Genomic DNA, 22212 nt, shown 5'->3' on the forward strand with positions numbered 1-22212 from the left:
AATGATCTATGAGCCAGGTATCGTCTTGACCATTTGGTTGCTCGGGGTGGCAACTTTTGATATAAAAGTACATGAATATGGGTATGAATACTCGTACATGACCTTAATAACTTTTTCCCGTTCTTCCCCTTCCATGCCAAGTGAAATAAACGTGTATTCCCCTGTTGGATATATCACCCACTAAACCCTCACCCCCTTACTCCTCAAAACATTAATCCCCGCCATCGCCGTAAAACCCACCCATTGACCAATTCCCCCCACCAGACCACCCAAGACCTGCGAATCCCGAAATCTCCTATCTAAAAACTCTCGCGTATCCCTAAAACCCTCGGATCTATCAGTCGTCATGTATGATTCGGTAGCGGCGTAGATGGTAGAGAGCGAGGCTCGCTTCGTGTACCAGGAACTATCGACTGCGGTGTCGCCGGACAGAAACCAGATTTCGTCTGAGAGGGCGTGGAGTTCGCGCAGGGAGGTGGGGAGATTAGTGGGGAGGGTGAGGAGGGTTTGGGCCTAGGGGATGGGGACGGGGGCGTTAGTGGGGTGTGGTTATATATGGGGGTTTTGAGGGTAGGAAGCACGGGATTGTGAGGTTATTTGGAGGTGGATTGAGTTTTCTTGTGGAATGTGGTGATAGTCTAGAGTAAGGAATGGATACGGACCTCCTGCCATTTGTGAATTACATCTTTGTTTCCCATTAACCTTTCCCATGTTAAAGACTTAACTCTCTTTCCCACTCCTTTTGGTGGTTCCCCTCCTTCGGTTTCTGGTGGTGGAGCAATATGCTCTGTGTGATTTTTCAAAGCTAATCTTTGCGTATACAGATGATAGTGTACTAAACTGAATGCTCCCTTTGGGAAAATATTGGTGGCGGCAGGTACATAGCCGACTTCTTGGGCGCCGAGAGAAAGGGTGTTGAGGGTGAAGCCATGGGCAGGTATATGTGGGAGGGAGGCGCGGAGTATGCTTGATTCGGTGGGTGGAAAGGGAGAATCTGAGGAAGATGGGCGATCGTATGAATGGTAAGATTTGGCGGAAATAGAAACTGTGATTGCGCGATTGTATTGCTGCGCGAGAGGCCGTAGATGGCGGGGCAGAAGTCTAATTGTGGGCAATGACATTTTGGAGGTGGTTTGTGAGGATAAATTTTGGTGGTGTTAGATTAATAGCTTCAGCATGGACCAACAGTTGCCCTTCCCCGGCTTATTCCGTTAAATTTGCCCTCATGAACTCTACACTCTATTCTGTACTCTGTACAGAGAGAGTACTTGAAGTAAGCTCCCCTACTACTTTTTCTTACAGCCGAAGAGCCTCGCAAATGAAGAATTTGGGCTGCTGCTAATAAGGAGATGAGCAATTCCAGGTTAGACTCGCCGTTCTTCTCGTGTTAATCACTCTGTTTGGTGCAAATGCCCTGTTGATTACCTTCGGTCCACTTTTCTATATGCAGTAAGAAATGTTACTTGCCTCTCACAACATATATGTCATGTTTTGACCTTCTCGTCACACTTTTTTCTGCTATTCCTTGTATGAAATCTTTTTTGCCTGCACGGAATCCCATTCGGTGTTTCTGGACTCGGTCAAAAATACATTGCAGTGTGGACTGTGGGCCTTCCCCTAGGGATGCAACGGCAACATCGTATTGCATGAAATTTTTTGGTCTTATTCTGCAAGATACGAACGGGCATATGTATACATACAATTGTACATATCAGGGGAAATGAACCTATTCCTATATTCTGATCTTTGTTCTTTCACACCAGAGCAGCTGAAATCGAGCTTGGGAATGACATTTTGTGGTTAAGGCATCGTCTCGTGGACATATCAACTTGATTCTGTCGTGCTACGGGGAAGAGCTTCCGCCCGGCGAGCCAGCTAAGGCCAGGTATCGTTGCAGATTCAGCTGCAGGTCATCAATTTTTTGGGAATCAAAGCGTTTAGGACCTCCGATTCAACGTTTCTCCCACTGTGGTAGTAAGCATGCATAGATGGCTGAGAAACCCAACAAGTGGGGAGAATCTGTTTTCGTTCTCCTTGTTCATACGTTAATTGATATATTGGGCGTGTTTCATGAGGACGTTCGCCGAGGGCCATAGGCCCAGGCAATATTGCATTTTGTATTTGCATCTCCATCTCTGTAGCTTGTGCAATTGGATAAGCACGATATGAGATCGCACATATTGTGTGCGAGACCCTGGTTGTAGATCGAGAAGAAGGAAACAATTGGTAGACACCTACTCCTAGTTCAAAAGACACCATTGGTCTGCTCCATCTGGGAGAAAGGTTTGAGCTTCCTGATTTGAATAAGTTCGAACCAACCTTGGTCGATTTAATCTTTCCCGTCGACTAAACTGTTCCTGTGACTTATGCGGGGGTCTGTATGTACTGTACCTATTGGAGAATTTGTGAGCTGGGTTGGAGATTGTTGAATTTCATGATATGTAAAGGCAATTAGGTAAAAACGAAATCAAGCCGAGGCGGTCCTGGAGATTCATACTACACTCGATTCAATTGGGGGGCATGGGGCGATTTCAGTCTGAAGGATAGAAATAAGTAAATCAACAATTGAGAGAACGAGTTGAGGAAGATACGTTGTGCCCATTGGATTACATGTATATGAGCACTCGCACCGTACAACGAGGGTTGTCATATTTCTTGAAAACTTCAAGTCCACTTCAAGTCATCCATTGATTAAACTATGATGGAGCTCATGTTTCCGCGTTGTAGTCCGGAAATTTCGCTAGACGCTGGAGGTGTGAAGGAGTCCGCAATGGTACGATCCACATCCATAGATAGACTCTGAAGGGGTGGAGAACAAAAATAAGTGGTTCGCATGATTTTGCTCCATAGGTCAATGAGTCCCTTTGTTTTTGAACTCGCAGGATAGCAAATCCAATGGTAATGTACCCAGCGAGAAGCCTGCTGCTGCATTAGAAAGAACGGAAAAACTCCAAGATCAATCAATGCATGTGAGTCTAAGGTATATCTTCGTATAATACCACATCTAGAATATGCTAAGAGAATGAAGATGAGGATAAGATTCAGATAATTAAAGGGTAAGAAAATGTAGGAAAATGTAAGAAAATGCTTGGTGAATGAATGAATTCGATACATATACTTCCTGTGATATTTAAGAATATTTATTTACTAATGACACACTTACCAATTGCCGCATTAAGCTATTATTACCTATTTGAGCAGCATGGATTGATAATTATGTTTCAGCTGGGGGCCAAAAATTGATAGAGGAAGCAACTACCGGCTATCAACCGAAGAGCAACAGTTTCCTGCACGCTATTTTCCATTACATCGCGTTCACACTCTCACACCCATCCATCAAAAAACATCCACCACATCCACCACATACACCACCCACACCACTCACACACCATCCTTCTTCTCTGTATTACCTGAAGAAGAAGTGCCACCCTTGTGAGCCATCTAGTCGGGTAGGGAAAAAAGAGAGAAATAAATCAAAATATCTGTATCTCAGCCTTTCCCACCAACTATTGGTCAAAGCAACCAGGTAAGCTCTCATCCTATAGCTTATATTTCATCCCCCCTCAAGACCTTTCCAAGTCTTGTCCTCCCAATCCATCCATCAGCTTCCGTCGAGCTTTGTCACGGCAGAGAGACGCGTTCGAAATAGGCAGAACAAATCCTTGACATTCAATCACAATCCTTTTTTGGTAAAGCCCTTGTTGACGAACATTGCCGCAGGAAGAAGAAAAAAAAGAGACGCTGTGTCATTCTGCCCTTGTTATAGCTCTTCTCCCTTACGGGTCCCCTAAAGCCGCATCGAATATTCTTCACGAAGCTTCACTGGTTCACTTTATTTACCGACTCCCATCAATTAAACGTTGCGTTTAATTCGCCCTTACTTAGTCCATAGAATCCTTGTGCGCAATCACTTTGGAGTCCATTTCGTCTCCAACCTGCAGATTAGAGCATTGAGCAGCAGCAGCCTCCTGATTCTACTATCACCTTAATACTTCATTCACATAGATACAATGGGTATGTTCCCCCAACACCTTCCCCTCCATCCCCAATTAGTCCATTCACCTTCTTCCTTATTCACTTTTTTTTGTCTTGCTTTATTCACGTCATTGAGTCGACCGACCTTCCTTCAACTCTTCCTTAAACTTTACACAAAACCACCCCACCCCAATCCTACTTCCTTTTGGTACATTTTATTAACATCTATTATTTGATCTAGCTGACGACTCTTATCGACCACAAGTATGTTGAATTTCTTCTCCCTTATCAATAGCTATTTCTTTGTAATATTACAAAAAGCTGGGCGTCGGCAATTTAGGGCATCTGTGAAAGCCTATGAGCCTTCGGCTTATGGCATCTCATATCTCACGCGCAAACCAAATCGTAAAATCCCGTTGATCGCAACGCGCCAGTGCGCTTCTGTGGGAGCCTTTCCTAATTGATGGCGTAAGAACCTTGATGGTTTAACCCACATCTACAAAATTTCTCGCATAATAAACTTTTCTTGATTATCTCTTCTACCTGATGGTTAACGAAGCTTACGTTGCACAGAGAGAGAGATCTCGTTCACCTCGTCGACAACGCTCTCGTAGTCCAGGACGCACTCAACGCCGTCGTTCATACTCTCCTCGCAGTCGCTCTCGCAGCCGTGACGAACATCGCAGAAACGATCGCAGATCTCGATCCCCAATGTCGGGTGCTGCTGGTGTAGGTGGTTCTGGAGGGTCAGCTTACGGTGGACAACCACATAGGACATACGAAGAGAGAGCTGCGGCTAGAGAACAAATGATGAGCAGTCTACGAGAATCTTCGCAACAAGACCGTCGTGTTTATGTCGGCAATTTATCATACGATGTTAAGTGGCATCATCTTAAAGACTTTATGAGATCTGGTCAGTGTTCGATAATGGAGGTTGGAGTTGGGGAAATGGGCTAACCGGGGTTCGATTTCTTTAGCTGGAGAGGTCCTCTTTGCTGATGTGTTATTGCTTCCAAATGGAATGTCGAAGGTGGGCGCCTATACGTGATTGGCTTTGAATCTTTTCTTTTTCTCTTGGATTTTGATGGAATGTTGGATTGACGGATTGGGACGTTGTTCCGCGGGTATTGTAGGGATGCGGGTAAGTAACAACCTTGGCTTAAATGATCTCTAATGCTAACTCGAACTAGCATTGTAGAATATGCTACGAGGGAGCAAGCTCAACAGGCAGTCAACACTCTTTCCAACCAGAACCTTATGGGAAGACTCGTTTACGTTCGAGAGGTACGCAGAATTTCTGTGCCGTTCAAAGCGGACTCGAAGTTTACTAATTATGGTAACAGGATCGTGAGGCCGAACCTCGATTCACCGGTACTCCATCAGGAGGCCGCGGCGGTTACGAAGGCGGCGGTCCACCAGGAGGTCGTGGTGGTTTCGGAGGTGGTTTCGGAGGTGGCATGGCTCCTGGCGGTGGGGCTGGAGGTGGAGGACGTCAAATTTACGTCTCCAACGTTTGTTCCCATCTATCTTTCCCTTAGATACTAATGTTGTCGAAAATATTGACTTGGTGATCTAGCTTCCCTACACCGTTGGATGGCAAGATCTGAAGGATCTATTCCGCGGCGCTGGTATGTTTCCCTCCTGCACTAACACAGAAATACGAATGAAGATGTTGATCAATGTTTATAGCCCGAAACGGTGCCGTCGTTCGTGCAGATGTTCATGTTGGTCCTGATGGGCGCCCTAAGGGCTCCGGTATCGTTGCTTTTGAATCCCCTGACGACGCGCGTAACGCCATTCAGCAATTCAATGGTTATGATTGGCAAGGTCGTCCCCTTGAAGTCCGTGAAGATCGCTTTGCAGGTGCTCAAGGATTCGGCGGTCCTCGCGGAGGATTTGGCGGTCGCGGAGGTTTCGGTGGCGGATTTGGAGGACGTGGAGGCTTCGGTGGTCGTGGCGGATTTGGCGGTGGATTTGGAGGAGGTCGTGGCGGCTTTGGAGGAGGTTATGCTGGGGCTGCTGGTGGATTCGATGGTGGTGCTGGAGCTCCCGCAGCTGCACCCAATCCTTTCACCGATCACGCCACTGCTGGCACCGAGAGGAGTGAGATCATCTATGTTCGCAACGTGAGTTTCACTTAATCATCTGCTGTTATACAAGCTAACGCGCAATGTAGCTTCCATGGTCCACAAGCAACGAGGATCTTGTTGAGCTGTTCACCACCATTGGCAAAGTCGAGCAGGCCGAGATTCAATATGAGCCTAATGGTCGATCCCGTGGTACCGGTGTTGTTCGATTTGACTCCGCGGAGAATGCCGATACCGCAATTGAAAAATTCTCAGGTTATCAATACGGAGGCCGTCCTCTTGGCTTGAGCTTCGTCAAGTACCAAATCCCCGGTGGGGCTGGTGATGCCATGGACACCGAAGTTACTCACCTAACACAAGATCAAATTATGTGAGCCCTGGGTCTGCGCACATTTCACGACATATTTCGCCCATGTTACAACACATTCTTCTTTTTTCCTACGCTCGATTTCCTTATGTGTACTCAAAAGACCTAACCCCCAAAAAGTCATCGGAGGCTGAGAATTCTATGTTGCATGGATGGATGGTTCCATTCGCCCATCGTGGAATCGCTCTACTATTTCGTTGCGAATCTGGAGGTGGATAGTTATGCAGTTTGCCGTTTCGATTTTTTTTATTCAAAAGTCTTCTCCCGCAAAATGGATCTAGTAGCTAGTACAAGGTCATTAGACACTTGACACCCACAGCAATATAAGTCTATTTTGAGATCAGCCCCTTTCCCTGTATATTTGTGAATGTGAATGCCAGAAATCAACGTCATAAAGTGTATGCCAATCCAGCATTGTCAAAAGTGCAGATTGACACTTTGTTGGTTCTCATAAACAATCACAAATACTCGAGGATAACATAATCACATGAGTCCCTGAATTTCATATTTAGAAAATGGTGGTGAATCATCAATCAGCTTCTGCATCACATCAGATTATTCACTTCCTCAAAAATGACTTCGGTCTTGGTCATATTTATAGTTCTTGAAATCTCCCCCTTTTGATCACTTCCGACTGTGAATGTACAACTAATACTGAACTTCCACAGTAATATTATTTCCCTTAAGAATATTAACAGAATCATAGCAACGCGAGTAACGACCACGATCACACTCATACACTTTCACATCCTATGCAATATCACTAACCATCACAAAACCATGTGTTTCATACGCCCTTTTCAATACACTTGCTGCGGCCGAATCTACGTCGAAGTCACCAAACTTGATAGCAGCTGTCCCCAGGATTGGCCGCTGCGAAAGTGTCCCGATGACTATTGCATAATATATCGCCCCAGAGATGAAGTGGGACTGGATTTGTTGCAAGGTACATGCTGGAGATGTCGAGCCATGCAAGAGAGGCTTGAGGGAGAGGATTACGAAGCTCGGAGACCACCTATCGATAATGCATTTGTGGTTGAGGGTCCAAAGGACTGGAACCCTGAAAAACGACGTAGGAAAGCCGAGCTCTATGGGAACTGTTGGTACTGTGGCGCTAGCAGTGATGGTGTTAGGGATTGCGAAGGATGTGAGGGAACAGGAAGTGCATGTAAAGGGAAGAATAAATCTGCTGAAGATGCACCTGCGGTTCCAGCTAAGAAGCGTCGTCGCACTTCTCCTGCTGCTCCTGCTGCTGCTGGTACTGGAGGAGGTATTACCAAGCCTAGAAGAGGCAGGCCGCCAGGAGGCAGTAAGAAGAAAAAGCTTGCAACCATCAAGGAAGAGTCTCGAACGAACCAATACAAGTTTCCCATCGACAGCAATAACGCAGCTCAACAAGGGCAATTCCATCCTGATATTGCTGGACCTTCATACAACCAGCCTACCTGGCAGTTAGCACCCACTCCTCATGGAGATACTACCGCGCCTAGCTACGGTATGAATATTGGTGACGATATCAATAACCCCTTTGCAGCGCTGTCCGGTGACACACAGTCATTCTTGGCAAATCAAGCAGCGCTTTCTCAATACGGTCAATACGGCGGCAGCATGGCAGAAAACACGGCGAACTATCAACAATTCGAGCGCTCAACGATGGCACATCAAGAAGATTTCCAGTATCAAGAGCATTTCCAACGCCTCCAACATCACCAATATCTCCAACATCTCCAAAATCAAGAACATCCCCAACAACAAGAATATCTCCAGCAACAAGAACATCTCCAGCAACAAGAACACCTCCAACAACAAGAACTCCACCAATCCATCGAATCCGATAACGACGAATCACATGGTGAATCTAAGATTGACGACGGCGGTGAAGGAGTGAAGTCCGATACTAATTTGGGTACATCTGAGGTATGCCTTAAACAATGACCCATATATGAGAAGATACTAATAATGAATCTCTGAATAGAAAGCATTTGCCTGTTTTACCGCCGGTATGGATCAGAGTCATCATGGCCTCAATCTGACTCCTGAACCTTTTCCCTTTGAGGAAGGTTTGACACATTTTCCGTCTCGGGATACAAACAATGATTTTGCGACAGCGGGTGCTAGTACACATACATATACACATACACATACACATATAGATCCGGTTGCACCAGTTCCTCAAATGACAACGGATCGGTTTTCACCACAGCCAAATTATTTGCTAAGTCCTGCTTTGTCAGAAGCGCATATTGCTCAGCATGCCCCTCAAAATACTCATACAGCAATTTCCGATGAGGCTTTAGCTTCTGCTCTGATAGCTAGTATGTCTGCTCCTGCTTCTATCTCGGCTTCACGTATCGCTACTCCCCCATAAGGATTATTTTATCATTATTATTATTATCATTAATCGACCAAGTGTACTTAACAAATATTCGCACATCAACCGACATGTTCCAGAGTTTAGAACGGCTCTGTGTCTCTGTTACACAGCATGATCTTGATATTTTCTCTGTTATCCATTTTTTTCTTTCCTTCCTTTGTATTTCCAAGGCATGGTCCTTTCAAAGTGTTTCTTTTTTCTTTTTATGGTGTTTGGCAAGGGATGGTTAGTCCAGCATTGACCTGGGCTTCTTGACGATGATATAGATCGGGATGGATTTGAACTATAAGAGGATCCTTATATGATTGGAGTAGTCAATGGTGTTCAGCTTCTGAGTTTATATCATAGTGGCAGGCGTTGAAAGGCCTGCTGTGGAATGGGAGATATTTTGATGGAACTAAATGGATTGTCCATATGTGGAAAGGGATATGGGCTAGTGATCAGATTTGTAACAATTCTCGAGCTTAAGAAAAGGAATTCTTTGCCTGTGTATTAATCAATGGAAATAGAGCACGTTAAGATAGCCTGAAGAAGTAAACTATGTGACAAGTTACTAGCTGACTACCAATGGAGAAATATTTCGAACACCAGTCGTATGCGAGACTTTCGCATTGCTAAGAAACTGTCGGAACACTGATTCCACTGTAACACAGCGTATGAGATGTCTATAAATGTATGGCCCAGAGTTTGAATAAACGGTAGTATTTAGTCCTTGGGAATGGATATCTTGGACAAACGCCCTGTATGCCTTTTTCGGTATTATATTATCCTCTTATATACCTTTGCATAGGAATCAAAAACAATTTCCGTCTATGTGACGCCATGCTGTGATGTTGAACGACAGAATCCCCACCCCCTGATGCTGCTCGGTTGCTCTCCCAGGGTATCGATGTTCCATACTGGACTTTCTACAACCCCAGCGAAAGCCAGCTTTCATTGTTTCATTTCTTCTCTTCTCCTGGAGGAACAGTCGTAGTGCCCATCTTTCTTTTCTTTGCCTTGAGCTTCTCCTTCGCCTGTTTCTTATCTCTCTTCTTAAGCGCACCCATGCCACCTTTACATATTTCTGCATATCTAGCAAAAAAAGCTTCTAATTGATCTGGTTGGACGACAGTGGATAGTTTTATCTTTTCTCCGCGCTTCAACTTGCCTTTGGAATTTGTGGCGCGGATGAGGAGTGGCATAGGGGCATCGCGTGAGAGGTCTGGGAATTGGGCAGTGAGGATATCGCTGAGGGCGTCGGCGGCTGGTACCATGGCCATGGAAGTATGGGAAGCTGGGCCATAACTAACTGGTTTGGCAGTCAGAAGAAATCTTGACACATGTAGGAAGGTGCTGCTGCAGAACACCAAGTGTGTAGAGAAGTACTTACAACATTTCTGTGTTAGGGTGACAGAGCCATGGTCTTTTTCCCGTCTTGAATCAAAGAGAGAACCGAGTTTTGAGAAAAACTATTTGTGCAGAATTGTTAATATCTGCCCAGAAGCGTATTAACAGGATCAATATAAGCATACCTCATCATTACTTAAATGTGACACCATGATGCGGATTGCTGTTATGATGCTTGTTTTAAGCTGTGACTGATGATTGTGGGGTGGTGAAATGTGTGGGGTTCTGGACCAGGCTACCTGGTAGTTTCTAACGCGAGGCTGAGATTTTCATCAAGGCTGGGGGAAAAAAAGTTGATAAAGCTCAAAATTTCTTATCGCTGTCTGAAGGTCGTCGAATCTTTTTTGCCTTGGGAAACGCATTATTATTGCATTTTATGATTTAACGCTTTGTTTTATTTTTTTTCAGACTCGAAGGTTCAAATCGATACCGATTTGCATTAGATCTTTTGTTCTGTTGTTTATCAAAAAAATGGCGCCGCCGAAATCTAAAGCCCCTAAATTACCCAATAGTCTTCTTCAGCAACTAGGAATCGAAGGTAAATATTAGCCATCGACGATATATCTTCACATGCTTACCATTATTTACAGACGGTGGTGGAAATGAGAGCCGGGGGCGCAAGCGTCTTGGGCGCAAAGAGATGCGGAAAGCAGAAAGACAAGAGAAGAAGCAAAGTAGATCTCAGTCATCCAGGCCTCCTCCTCAGAAGCGATTGAAGTCGCAACATGCCAGGCACAATGACGACGGTGAAGAAGATGAGGAAGATGAGGATATTGAACCGTTGAATGCAAAAGTTATACCCGAGAAGAGAAAAGACGATAGCCCAAAACCAAAATCTATACTGAAAACGACAAAGAAAACGGATCCACCTCAAGACAAGGCATCCCGTGAAGAGGATACTCTTTCTGGATCACGGATTGGGAAGAATATTTCGAAGGCTGTCAAGGATAAATTGGCCGAGGACGATGACGAGATCGCTGCACTAGAGAAGAAATTAGGGTTGAAAGGGAAGAAGAAGGGCCTGCCAAAGTCATTCCAAGAAGATGGATTGGATGAGCTGTTGGGTGATCTCGACGCTTTAGACGAGAGCGAAGATGAAGAAGTTCAGCTCAAAAAGAAAGGAAAGGCGGAGGCAAATGATTGGCTTGAACGTAAGAGAGCAGAAGCCCGAAAGCGTGCAAGGGGCAATGAGACTTCCGAGGATGAAGAGGAGGAAGAGGACGAAGACGATGAGATGCTGAATGATTATGATGACGACGAAGCGTCTGACATTTCAATGGATGAACCTGATTCCATGGGTAGTGATTCTGGTGATAACGATAGTGATCTTGGAGATGAGGATATAGCTGATGACGACTTTGAAGGATTTGGGTCTGAAAGTGAAGAAGACGCTCCCCCGAAGCCAAAAATTCGTGAAAATCCCTATGTGGCACCTGTGGCTGCAACTGCAGCTTCTTCTGGAAAATACATCCCACCTTCATTACGAAAGGCGTCTTCCTCAGATTCCGAGGATTTAGTGCGGCTGCGACGGCAAACTCAAGGTTTAGTCAACAGGTTGACAGAAGCCAATCTGATCTCCCTCCTTGGGGAGATAGAAAAATTATATCGGGTCAATGCTCGTCAACACATGACTTCTACCCTTATTGATCTACTCCTGACTTCCGTTTGCGAACCAACGACTTTACCCGATACCCTTATCATCCTCCCCGCCGGATTCATTGCCGCGATCTATAAGATTATTGGAACGGATTTTGGTGCTCAGGTAATTCAGAGAGTAGTTGAGCTCTTTGATGAGCACTATGCACGTGTGGCGTCAGTCAACCAAAGCTCCTCAGCACCCATCCCTGACAGCAAGGAAACAACCAACCTGATAGCTTTACTTTCAGAAATGTATAATTTCCAAGTATTGGGAAGCAATCTCATTTTCGACTACATCAAGCTCTTTTTAGATACGCTATCAGAACTAAATGCCGAACTTCTATTGAAGATTGTACGTATTTCAGGCCCTCAACTACGGCAAGACGACCCTTCAGCGTTGAAGGATATTGTTACTATGCTTCGACCTGCCGTTCAAAAGGCAGGTGGCGAAGAGAAGTTGTCAGTGAGGACAAAATTCATGATCGAAACCATCAATGATCTCAAAAATAATAAAATGAAAACTGGTGCTGTCGCCTCCGCCATCACTTCAGAGCATACAATTCGGATGAAGAAGACACTAGGGACACTAAATACTCGGAGTATTAAAGCTAGTGAGCCCCTGCGGATAGGCCTCAAGGATATAAGAGACTCGGATAAGAAGGGAAAATGGTGGTTGGTTGGTGCGAGCTGGGCAGGTAATGCCGAAGACGATGAAGAGCCCATATCGGAAGCTAGGAACTCTAGAGAAGTTCAAGAGGTAGATGCTGGAACTTCTGATCTAGTTCAACTTGCTAGAGAGCAACGTATGAACACGGACATTCGTCGAGCCGTATTCATTACCATCATGTCCGCCTCAGATTATCAAGACGCATATCTACGGCTGATGAAGTTGAAGTTGAAAAAAGTCCAAGAGCTTGAGATACCGAAAGTCTTGTTACAATGTTCTGGTGCGGAAAAGTTGTACAACCCGTACTATACATTAATAGCAAAGAGATTGTGCGGCGATAGGAAACTCAAGATGGCCTTTCAATTCAGTTTGTGGGATCTTTTCAAGAAGATGGGGGAAACAAACGACGACGATGATGACGATTTTGCAGAGGATACAGAGTTGGATACAAGGCACATTGTCAATCTAGCCAAGATGTTTGGTACATTGATGGCAGAGGGTGGACTTGGACTTAACGTTCTCAAGAACTTGAATCTTAGCTATTTACAAGCCAAGACGAAAACGTTCTGCGAGGTTCTTTTTATCACTATGCTACTTCAAACTCAAAAGGCATCGAAGGACGGCCGAGATAAGAAGACAATTGCAAATCTGTTCTCGAGGGTGAAGGATACACCTCAAATGATCACTGGACTACAATACTTCTTGAAGAAGGTAGTCGGCAAGACGGATATAGCAGGAGGAAAAAATGAGAAGGATACTGTGAAATGGGGTTGTAAAGTTGCTGGAGATACACTTCAGGCTTTGCTTAATGAAGATACCCGTGCCTAGTGGGTTGGTGATATGGGATTGGGAGTTAGAAGGTCGCATCTCTTATAAAATTGTTGCTAGCTCATGCTTTTACATAAATACCAATGAGTGGTGACATACAAAGTCGGAAATGACGAACATTATATTTTCCATGAATTTTTGCTTTGCTTGATGTATACCTATGTGTACACTGTACATCAGTACCTAGTGCTTGATTAGTATCTTTTTTTAAACCGAAACAAACCTCACAAGTGCCAAATTGAGTTTTTTTCGGCTTCTAGCTGACACAGCCAAGCGGCGCCAGGGACTCGCGGTTTAAAAAAAAATCCCCACGTGATTCTCGGATCAATCCGCTTCGTCCGTCGGGTCCCCAAACAAACGGCGGCGATGTTAAAAGTTGTTGAATAGCATAAAAATACCCTTCATACAAAATGCTTCGCAGTTTATTAGTGCCCAGAGCGGCCGTAAGGTCTGCCTTCAGACAACAATCCTCGTAAGTTCAACTGCCAGGCTTCAATTCCTGTTGAAAGTTTTCTGTACTAACTTTTTTTCTCTTAATCAGCCTTCCCAAGATAGTCGCCCCTTCAGGAATTGCAAACCTATCGCGACGAGGATATGCCACTGAAGCTGGTCAGTAGATTCCGATCAATGTCATGAGCTGGAAGCAACTGACATGTAGAAGATGAGCAGGATTTGGTTATCATCGGAGGTGGTGTTGCTGGATATGTTGCCGCTATCAAAGCTGGTCAAGAGGGCATGAAAGTACGGTTTGCTTGGCAAGAGGGGTTTTTGCTGCAGCGTCTTAACATTTTTTGCAGGTAACATGTATAGAAAAGCGCGGAACTCTCGGGGGAACATGCTTGAACGTCGGCTGCATTCCCTCGAAAGCTCTACTCAACAATTCGCATCTTTACCACCAAATTTTACATGACACCAAAGCTCGAGGTATTGAAGTCGGAGATGTCAAACTCAACTTGCAACAAATGATGAAATCGAAAGACACTGCGGTTTCCGGACTTACAAAGGGTGTTGAATTTTTGTTCAAGAAGAACAATGTGAATTACGTCAAGGGTACTGCTACATTTACTGGCGAGCACGAAGTCAAGGTCAACCTTTCCGACGGTGGAGAAGAGACTATTGTTGGAAAGAACATTCTCATCGCTACTGGTAGTGAAGCTACACCATTTCCAGGACTCGAGGTTGACGAGAAGAGAATTATTACAAGTACCGGAGCTCTTGCGCTAGAGCAGGTGCCTGAGAGCATGGTTGTTATTGGTGGAGGTATCATCGGTCTTGAGATGAGCTCCGTCTGGTCAAGACTTGGTACGAAGGTTACAGTTGTAGAGTTCTTACCTCAAATTGGTGGACCTGGAATGGATGCCGAGATCGCAAAATCATCGCAAAAGATCCTCAAGAAGCAAGGTATTGACTTCAAGCTAAACACTAAGGTCATGGGTGGTGATGTTAGTGGTGAGAAGGTCAAGCTTACAGTCGAGGCTGCAAAGGGCGGGAAGGAAGAAACCGTAAGCTAAGCCTATTGAGCACTGCATGTACACCACTAATAGTTTGTATAGCTTGACGCCGATGTCGTACTTGTTGCCATTGGACGAAGACCATACACAGCAGGTCTTGGATTAGAGAACATCGGTCTGGAGACCGATGATAAGGGAAGATTAGTCATTGACTCGGAATACCGGACTAAGCTGCCACACATCCGAGTTGTAGGTGACTGCACTTTCGGACCTATGCTTGCCCACAAGGCCGAGGAAGAGGCTGTCGCCGTTGTTGAGTACATTAAGAAGGGATATGGCCACGTCAACTATGCTGCCATTCCATCTGTTATGTACACACATCCCGAAGTCGCATGGGTCGGACAGAACGAACAGGAGCTCAAGGCTGCTGGCACTAAGTACAAGATCGGAACATTCCCATTTTCGGCAAACTCAAGAGCGAAGACCAACTTGGACACTGAAGGTATGGTAAAGATGCTTGCCGATGCGGAGACCGATAGAATCCTTGGTGTTCACATCATCGGACCAAATGCCGGAGAGATGATTGCGGAAGCTACATTAGCCATTGAATATGGCGCATCAAGTGAGGATATTGGACGCACGTGTCATGCACACCCGACATTGGCGGAAGCATTTAAGGAGGCTGCTATGGCCACCTATGGCAAGGCTGTTCATTATTAGAAGCGTGGTAGAACTTGTGGGGGCGTGATTTGTTAATGATTGGTGCTAGCATAAGCATAAGCATGAGACTGAGTTTGTGATTCGTGTAAGATATGGTTACATAAAGCATGCGCAGCACTCGTCGATAACCTATGAAACCTAAAGTTTTCTGATCAATTTTGACTAACTCCTTTCCTGTTACCCGTGATTCTCCAGGCTTTCATTACGAACTCTAAAATAAATGTTGATGATAATTGGGAAAAAAAAATCGAAATCCTACACCCGATATCCAATCCCGAGCCGGTTGTTCTGCAACCCATATCTTCCACCATGATGCCTTGTATCTCTCATATCTCTTACCCCGCCAATCCCGCTAAGAGCACCGAGATTTCCAAAACTGGGTCCACCCAAGCCACCTAGAGCGCCTAAACAGGAACTGGAAGCAAGTAAACCCACGTCTCTACAAGGACTTCGTCCGAGTCTATTGGGAGATACATGTGTATATCTTCCTGCATTAAGCCTGCCATCGACAGTCAGCCACGTCATATAGCTCGATTGTATCGTCAGGTGAAAATTGAACTTACAGTTGTTGAGAAACCGGTTCTATATTTAAATTTGAATATGTGCCGTTACCTCTAGAATAGGTTCTTGAAGTGAAGGTGGACGGATTTGAAATGCTATCGCAATGCGGACATTCGCATACGGTGTAGTACATATCTTGGACTTGCGGTTGGGAATGTGATTGAGATTGCAGGGCATAGTATTGTGCTTCGATGCAAGTACGACAGTAGTGTGCACCGGTGCGTGGATCATCTTCGCAGAACTGGCAGTCGTTGTAGATGTGTGTAGAGTTGTAGGAAGGATGGGTGCGTGGGATGATTAGGGAGTGTGCGAGGGCTGTTTGGGGTCGGTGCGGTGATTGTAGGTAGATTGGGTCGGAGTAGGGGTCTAGTTGGCGGAAGACGTTGGGGTTGTATTTGCGGAGGCAGGTAGTGAGATTCATTGTGGTAGTTGGATCGGAGCAATTCTGCTTTAGTGACTTGGTAAAACTGCTAGAATGTTTCTTGACTGTTTTTATGTATGAGATGGATATTCGACGAATGTTTTATACTTGGGGGGAAGGAGGATACCCTCTCGCTGTGAAACGAAAATTTTGCCCAAGAGAACGAGGCTTACAACCCCCGTGCAACCGGGAATATTAGGAGATAACAACGAAGGAAGTTCTATATCGTAATCTATGCCGTGTTTGCAATTGTTCTCTGAGCATCAGGAGATTTCTAATAGGTACACTTAAAGTTACGCAGAAGCTAAGGAGTCAAGCAAACACACCTTGTCCTCCTCATGGCATGCAATGTCACTTATGGATCAAAAGCGATTGGCCTTCCGGAAGACACTGATTGCCGAATTTGACTTAAAGGAGAGTGTGAAGAAGTAGATCGTGACAATCTCAAACTCAATGGGACATAGGAAAGGCCTCTAACCGCCTTGGAATGCGAGACTTGACCTCGGTGTGCGAATGCGGAAAAAGAGCAGAACCCTAACCCACAAGCACAATCCCGAGGGGCACTGTTTGGCACTAGATATCATAAGATGATCATAACGACTGCTGCTGCATGTTTCTACCTAAGCAGTAGATAACACATATGTCCAAAAGGGAAATTACATCCGGAATGTGACAATACCGACATGTCAATGGTACTAGTTGATGCAGTAGACTACAGCTGAAATATATACTATTTCTAGAAACTTCCGTGAAATCATTCGATGTAGCATGAGGGTATTCGACTCACCACAACAGGTCACAATGAAGACTTCCCCGGTGCTACCAAAGATCAAGTCACACTGCAAGTAGAAGAGAGCCCAATAGGAAAAGAAACTCCATAAGAGATCGACCCATTATCGCATATGGAGCACCTGTGATGAACTTTGAACGAAGACCGAGTTTGCATTATAGGCCATCACCGTCAACGCCACGGTCAATGTCGCCGCCGAGCGATGTTGCTAACACTTGCTCGGCAGTGAGCTTTCCGTGAGTTCGTTCTCACTCACACTGCAATCAGAAGTGATGGACGGAGATGATCAACAATGTTTGTGTTAGTTCTCATGACAGCTCTTGATTTGTAGACAATTAACTAGGGCTGGGAGCTTTCCAAGCCCACTTCGTTACAAATATAAACGGAAACGGAGTGTCGACTTATCTGCACTTTCAGATGACCATCAAAGAGCGTCTTTTTTTGAGATGGAGTTTGTTCTAGACACTATAAGTTATATCCGTCAAAATTGTCGTGATATAAAATGAGTCCACAAAGTGCTAGAATGAATGGATGATGGTAATTGATAACTTGTTAATTAATAGCGATGTTGAACTTCATCATTTGTGGTTGCAACTTTGAAACACTTATTAATACGAAACGCTACTGAGCAATGGCCTTTTGGACCCTGTAGGATTAGGGATTGAGATCCGAGCCCCCCACTGGCTCAAAGGACTGTCACCACTAGTGACACCGCAAGTTTCTAACGATCACTATTAGGTACGTGCTAGACTTGGTACCATTAACTTTGTTCAAAATATAATCAAAATTATTGAATGATTCTATCACGCAACCTGTTTTGGAGCATCAATTGATTGCTTTCACTGTCACTACAATTTCTTTGCCATTGTACTGTTTTTTCTCATCCACCACAAGGAAGAATTGTTCTCCAATGTCTTCCTTTGAAGCCATGGCAGCCGCCGCCAAGGAGAAGGTTATATCTCGAAGACAAATCGAAGGTCTCATCGCAGATGGCAGGTCTATTGTTATTGTTGATCAGGCCGTACTCAAAGTAGATGCATGGATGAAATACCATCCTGGCGGAGACAAGGCTATTAAGCATATGATAGGCAGAGATGCAACAGATGAAGTAAATGCGTACGTAAAGTATCTGTCTCACACTTGCACAGTCTTCCAGACTAACAAGTCCTTTATAGCCTTCACTCAGCAGAAACGAGAGCATTCATGAGCAAATACCAAATTGGTAGAGTGGAGGGTCGTTGGAAGAATTTTGTTCCCCCGATACAATACGGAAAGTTTCGGAGCTATGTTGAAGGCATGTCAGACGATTCCGAAGAAGATAATAATACGTTCGATGAGAGAGCGAGCTCTGATAGCTCAAGACTCCCCTCGCCTACATTCGATGAAGATTTCCCAGAGGTACGCAGAAGAGGGCCGTCTAAAGACGATCGCCCCGTATCCTCCGCCTCTTCCATATCCTCTGCCCCTGACCTGGACGATGGCATGTCACACTTCGATGCTTTGACTCGAGAACAAATTGACTTAGATCACGCCAAATATCCTTCCCTTGATCCGGATACGCAAGAAGAGATCGTCCAAAAGTACCGTTTATTGGATGAACGGATGCGTGCGGAAGGCCTGTATGACTGTAATTACACTGCATACGCCATTGAATGCTGTCGTTATACTTTCTTTGCCTCTATGGCAGTCATTTTCTTTAAGTGGGGCTGGTATGGGACAAGTGGGTTGTTCCTGGGTTGTCTATGGCATCAATTAGTGTTCACAGTGCATGATGCGGGCCACATGGGTATTACTCATAACTTTACGATTGACTCTCTCATCGGTATTGGACTTGCAGACTTCATCGGTGGTCTTTCACTTGGATGGTGGAAACGCAATCATAATGTCCATCACATTGTGACAAATTCACCCGAGCATGACCCAGATATTCAACATATCCCTTTTTTTGCTGTCACACACAGATTATTGGAATCTCTGACCTCAACCTTCTATGAAAAATGCTTGGAGTACGACGTATTCGCGCAATATCTGCTTCCGTACCAATCATACTATTACTATGTAATCCTGTGCTTTGGCCGATTCAATCTCTACCGCTTGTCCTGGGAATATCTTCTTCGAGGCCTTGGGCCAAAGAGAGGTCCAGCATGGTGGCAAAGATGGCTAGAGATTACAGGTCAGATTTTCTTCTGGACATGGTTTGGTTATGGAGTAGTCTACAAAGGTATTCCTACAAACGGTGCCAGAGTTCTCTTCGTCTTGGTCAGTCATGTGGTTACCATGCCAGTTCATGCCCAGATAACTCTTTCACATTTCTCTATGAGCACTTCAGAGCTTGGACCACGTGAGTCTTTCCCGCAGAAGATGCTCCGCACGACCATGGATATCGATTGTCCGCAGTGGCTGGACTTCTTCCATGGAGGGCTTCAATTTCAAGCTATCCATCATCTTTTCCCTAGGATGCCTAGACACAATCTTCGCCGTGCTCAGAAGCTTGTGTTAGAATTCTGCAACGACGTGGGCATCCCCTACGCACTCTACGGGTTTGTGGATGGCAATAAAGATGTCATTGGTAGGCTGGAAGAAGTTGGTAGGCAAGCTGCGATCCTTGCTAAATGCCAAAAGAGTATAGTAGAAAAGGGTGATATTCTTCATGGGCACTAGATACGTCCCAAGGTAACTGCAATAGAGATCTTATTTACCCGCATTATATCACTTGGTTGATCACAAGGAGCGGTGAATCGCAATTTTAACACCGCTTTTCCATGCATTGATATATTACCAGGGACTGTATGATCCCGTTTCTCGATTCCATAGCCAGTCATTGTCTAACGTTTCGCGATAGACCCTGCATGCTGCAAGCGATTGCAGATGTCCATCCCATTGCATTAGAGTCTTTCAAGATATGATTGTCCCCAGAACATTTGTATCAGCCCATTTTTTGTGATCACTTATCGTCATGTCTCTTTTCGGACACTCGGTCCGAATTTTTACGGGATATGCAGTGCGGCAATCTACCCGGAACCACTAGAATTTCATTCAGGATGCGGAGAAGGGCTTGAGTGTGCAGACGGTAACGAGCCCGACATGATGGACTTGGAACCTAAACCAGTGTCCAAAGAGTGTCCCCTGCTATCATTCAACGGAAATCAAAGAAGCCGTGGAGCCATCTTCCGCACACGCACCAGCCCAAGTAATGTATGACAAGTACATTTTATAATAGAAGGCGAACGAATGGGATTGCCATAGGAATATGATACAGCATCAGGCTCGCCCAAAAGTTGCCAATTGAGGCATATTTATGTGTTTTAAGGCTGCAAAAAGAGTAGACAGAAAAGCAAACGCGGAGTTCCGAGTCATGCTGTATCAGGCTTCTAAATTCAGACACAGCTCCTAACTCTCTGCCTACAAGATTCTACTTATGATATCGAGCAAAACCTACATATATTCTCAACACGCCATTGCATCAGTGGATCCAGGTCCCTCAATATTTCGAACCCATACTATCTACATTGTACCAGAACTTCGAATCCACTAGCTATCGACCACTCATTATCGAATTCCGTAACCTTCAAAATGGGCAATCGCCGCATGACACCCGAGGCTGCTCGACGTATTGCAAAGGCACACCCTGGAGTAAGTTTTGTGGGGGTCGACCAGGCTGCAACTAAAATACTAAGCATTGTTAAGTCAGGATTCGCGAGAAGATCAGCTCGAGCGGGTCATAGCAACAGCCAACGCCATGCTCAATCTCAGGCTACGTGAGATAGGGGGATGCAAGATCAGATACAGGAGCATGGTGCATCGACTGGCTATGAAAATACTCAGACAGATAAGACCTCTCCACGGGATAAACAGGAGCATGGCGCTGGAGTTGAGCAATGCCTCTATTGCACCATGGAAACCGTTTGTGCTCGTCATGCAAACAAGTGGGGCTGGTTGGAGGCGACTGCTGAATGTTGAATGTTGCTTGAAGGTTGTCAGGGGAGGTCAAATGCCTCAGATTGAACTGCTTGGCCATAGTGTTGTATTTTTCCAATTTTTTTTTCGAGGGATCTTCCTCGTCTTGAAACACGTATTCTCCTTGGGCTTTCGTATTCGTTACTAGATTGGCAATTGGATACGGAATAAGGGAATTGAAATGTCAAATACCCATGCTTGGGCAGCTCAGCTGATGTGATTTTACAACGTTGGACATGATGGAAGAAGCCAAGGCAAACAATACAACCTAAACTTATACTTTAGCATTTGATGTAATGCTTGCGATGAGGGCTCCGACGAATTTGACTTCATGGGTGTAAAAAGGTGACATTGTATTATAGTGACATTTCATTACCTGCTTTCAGCTAAGAGTATGGATAATTTAAAACAGTGACTTCAACAAAATATAAAATCCTACACATAATCTGATAATTGAATGTTATGAAATGTTAATATCATCAGCCACCTCGTCGCCTCGAGAGGTTGATCTTCTTCCTCATGCATTGATCACGTGGACGCTCGGCCATTATCCGTTGCGCTTCGGCCCGTTTTGACTGGTTCGAATTGCTTGAGGGCCTTTAAGCTTACATAATCTGATAGCAACAAACAGGGAAAGCAAACAATTCAATGTTGAATCTACCACCTCCCTAGATATTATTCTCCTGTGGAATGTGATAATAACTAGTAGGTAAGTTTTGAGTGAATTACTTTGTATGTAAGTATATCGGCATATCTCTTTCCTTCTAAAATCTCTGATCGAACTTCGTTACTGTTGTTGAAGAAAGAAATGATTGATCGCAGTTGTGATAAATCTATATCATTTTGTTCTCATAACCTTAAAGAAACACGCATTTTGATTGGGTAGACCCTTCTCTTACTACTGAAGATCACGGATCCTCGTCATCAAGCTTTCCTGCCTCGTCTTGCAACTTGAGATCCACAACCACAGCCTCAAGCAAACAACCA

At 44.9% G+C, this 22212-nt stretch overlaps 10 protein-coding genes across 10 annotated transcripts; 7 read left to right on the forward strand and 3 right to left on the reverse strand.

The window, feature by feature from the left end:
* Window positions 1–180: 180 nt before the first annotated feature.
* Window positions 181–1121, reverse strand: SS1G_11002 (hypothetical protein; the record flags this gene model as incomplete). Its single annotated transcript, XM_001587712.1, has 2 exons — window positions 181–513; window positions 663–1121. The coding sequence occupies 2 exons, from the start codon at window positions 1119–1121 to the stop codon at window positions 181–183; spliced, it is 792 nt and encodes a 263-aa protein (XP_001587762.1).
* A 1580-nt stretch (window positions 1122–2701) lies between these two features.
* SS1G_11003 (predicted protein) lies at window positions 2702–3436 on the forward strand (the record flags this gene model as incomplete). The annotated part of the gene is made up of 3 exons (XM_001587713.1): window positions 2702–2773; window positions 2883–2980; window positions 3226–3436. 3 exons carry the CDS (start codon window positions 2702–2704, stop codon window positions 3434–3436), a joined length of 381 nt encoding a protein of 126 aa, XP_001587763.1.
* A 574-nt stretch (window positions 3437–4010) lies between these two features.
* SS1G_11004 (hypothetical protein) lies at window positions 4011–6436 on the forward strand (the record flags this gene model as incomplete). Its single annotated transcript, XM_001587714.1, has 8 exons — window positions 4011–4014; window positions 4217–4239; window positions 4549–4888; window positions 5174–5259; window positions 5319–5486; window positions 5552–5603; window positions 5665–6101; window positions 6152–6436. 8 exons carry the CDS (start codon window positions 4011–4013, stop codon window positions 6434–6436), a joined length of 1395 nt encoding a protein of 464 aa, XP_001587764.1.
* A 773-nt stretch (window positions 6437–7209) lies between these two features.
* SS1G_11005 (predicted protein) lies at window positions 7210–8797 on the forward strand (the record flags this gene model as incomplete). The annotated part of the gene is made up of 2 exons (XM_001587715.1): window positions 7210–8346; window positions 8405–8797. 2 exons carry the CDS (start codon window positions 7210–7212, stop codon window positions 8795–8797), a joined length of 1530 nt encoding a protein of 509 aa, XP_001587765.1.
* A 947-nt stretch (window positions 8798–9744) lies between these two features.
* On the reverse strand, window positions 9745–10180 carry SS1G_11006 (hypothetical protein; the record flags this gene model as incomplete). The annotated part of the gene is made up of 2 exons (XM_001587716.1): window positions 9745–10090; window positions 10176–10180. The coding sequence occupies 2 exons, from the start codon at window positions 10178–10180 to the stop codon at window positions 9745–9747; spliced, it is 351 nt and encodes a 116-aa protein (XP_001587766.1).
* Window positions 10181–10663: 483 nt separating this feature from the next.
* Window positions 10664–13325, forward strand: SS1G_11007 (hypothetical protein; the record flags this gene model as incomplete). The annotated part of the gene is made up of 2 exons (XM_001587717.1): window positions 10664–10730; window positions 10783–13325. 2 exons carry the CDS (start codon window positions 10664–10666, stop codon window positions 13323–13325), a joined length of 2610 nt encoding a protein of 869 aa, XP_001587767.1.
* Window positions 13326–13735: 410 nt separating this feature from the next.
* Window positions 13736–15496, forward strand: SS1G_11008 (hypothetical protein; the record flags this gene model as incomplete). Its single annotated transcript, XM_001587718.1, has 5 exons — window positions 13736–13797; window positions 13867–13934; window positions 13987–14066; window positions 14123–14827; window positions 14879–15496. The coding sequence occupies 5 exons, from the start codon at window positions 13736–13738 to the stop codon at window positions 15494–15496; spliced, it is 1533 nt and encodes a 510-aa protein (XP_001587768.1).
* Window positions 15497–15751: 255 nt separating this feature from the next.
* On the reverse strand, window positions 15752–16478 carry SS1G_11009 (hypothetical protein; the record flags this gene model as incomplete). The annotated part of the gene is made up of 2 exons (XM_001587719.1): window positions 15752–15995; window positions 16060–16478. 2 exons carry the CDS (start codon window positions 16476–16478, stop codon window positions 15752–15754), a joined length of 663 nt encoding a protein of 220 aa, XP_001587769.1.
* Window positions 16479–18178: 1700 nt separating this feature from the next.
* Window positions 18179–19929, forward strand: SS1G_11010 (hypothetical protein; the record flags this gene model as incomplete). The annotated part of the gene is made up of 2 exons (XM_001587720.1): window positions 18179–18384; window positions 18444–19929. 2 exons carry the CDS (start codon window positions 18179–18181, stop codon window positions 19927–19929), a joined length of 1692 nt encoding a protein of 563 aa, XP_001587770.1.
* Window positions 19930–20841: 912 nt separating this feature from the next.
* On the forward strand, window positions 20842–21228 carry SS1G_11011 (predicted protein; the record flags this gene model as incomplete). The annotated part of the gene is made up of 2 exons (XM_001587721.1): window positions 20842–20901; window positions 21058–21228. 2 exons carry the CDS (start codon window positions 20842–20844, stop codon window positions 21226–21228), a joined length of 231 nt encoding a protein of 76 aa, XP_001587771.1.
* Between the last annotated feature and the right edge of the window lie 984 nt (window positions 21229–22212).

This window comes from Sclerotinia sclerotiorum, genomic scaffold (assembly GCF_000146945.2).
Source record: "Sclerotinia sclerotiorum 1980 UF-70 scaffold_17 genomic scaffold, whole genome shotgun sequence".
In the NCBI taxonomy this organism is placed as follows: Eukaryota; Fungi; Ascomycota; class Leotiomycetes; order Helotiales; family Sclerotiniaceae; genus Sclerotinia; species Sclerotinia sclerotiorum.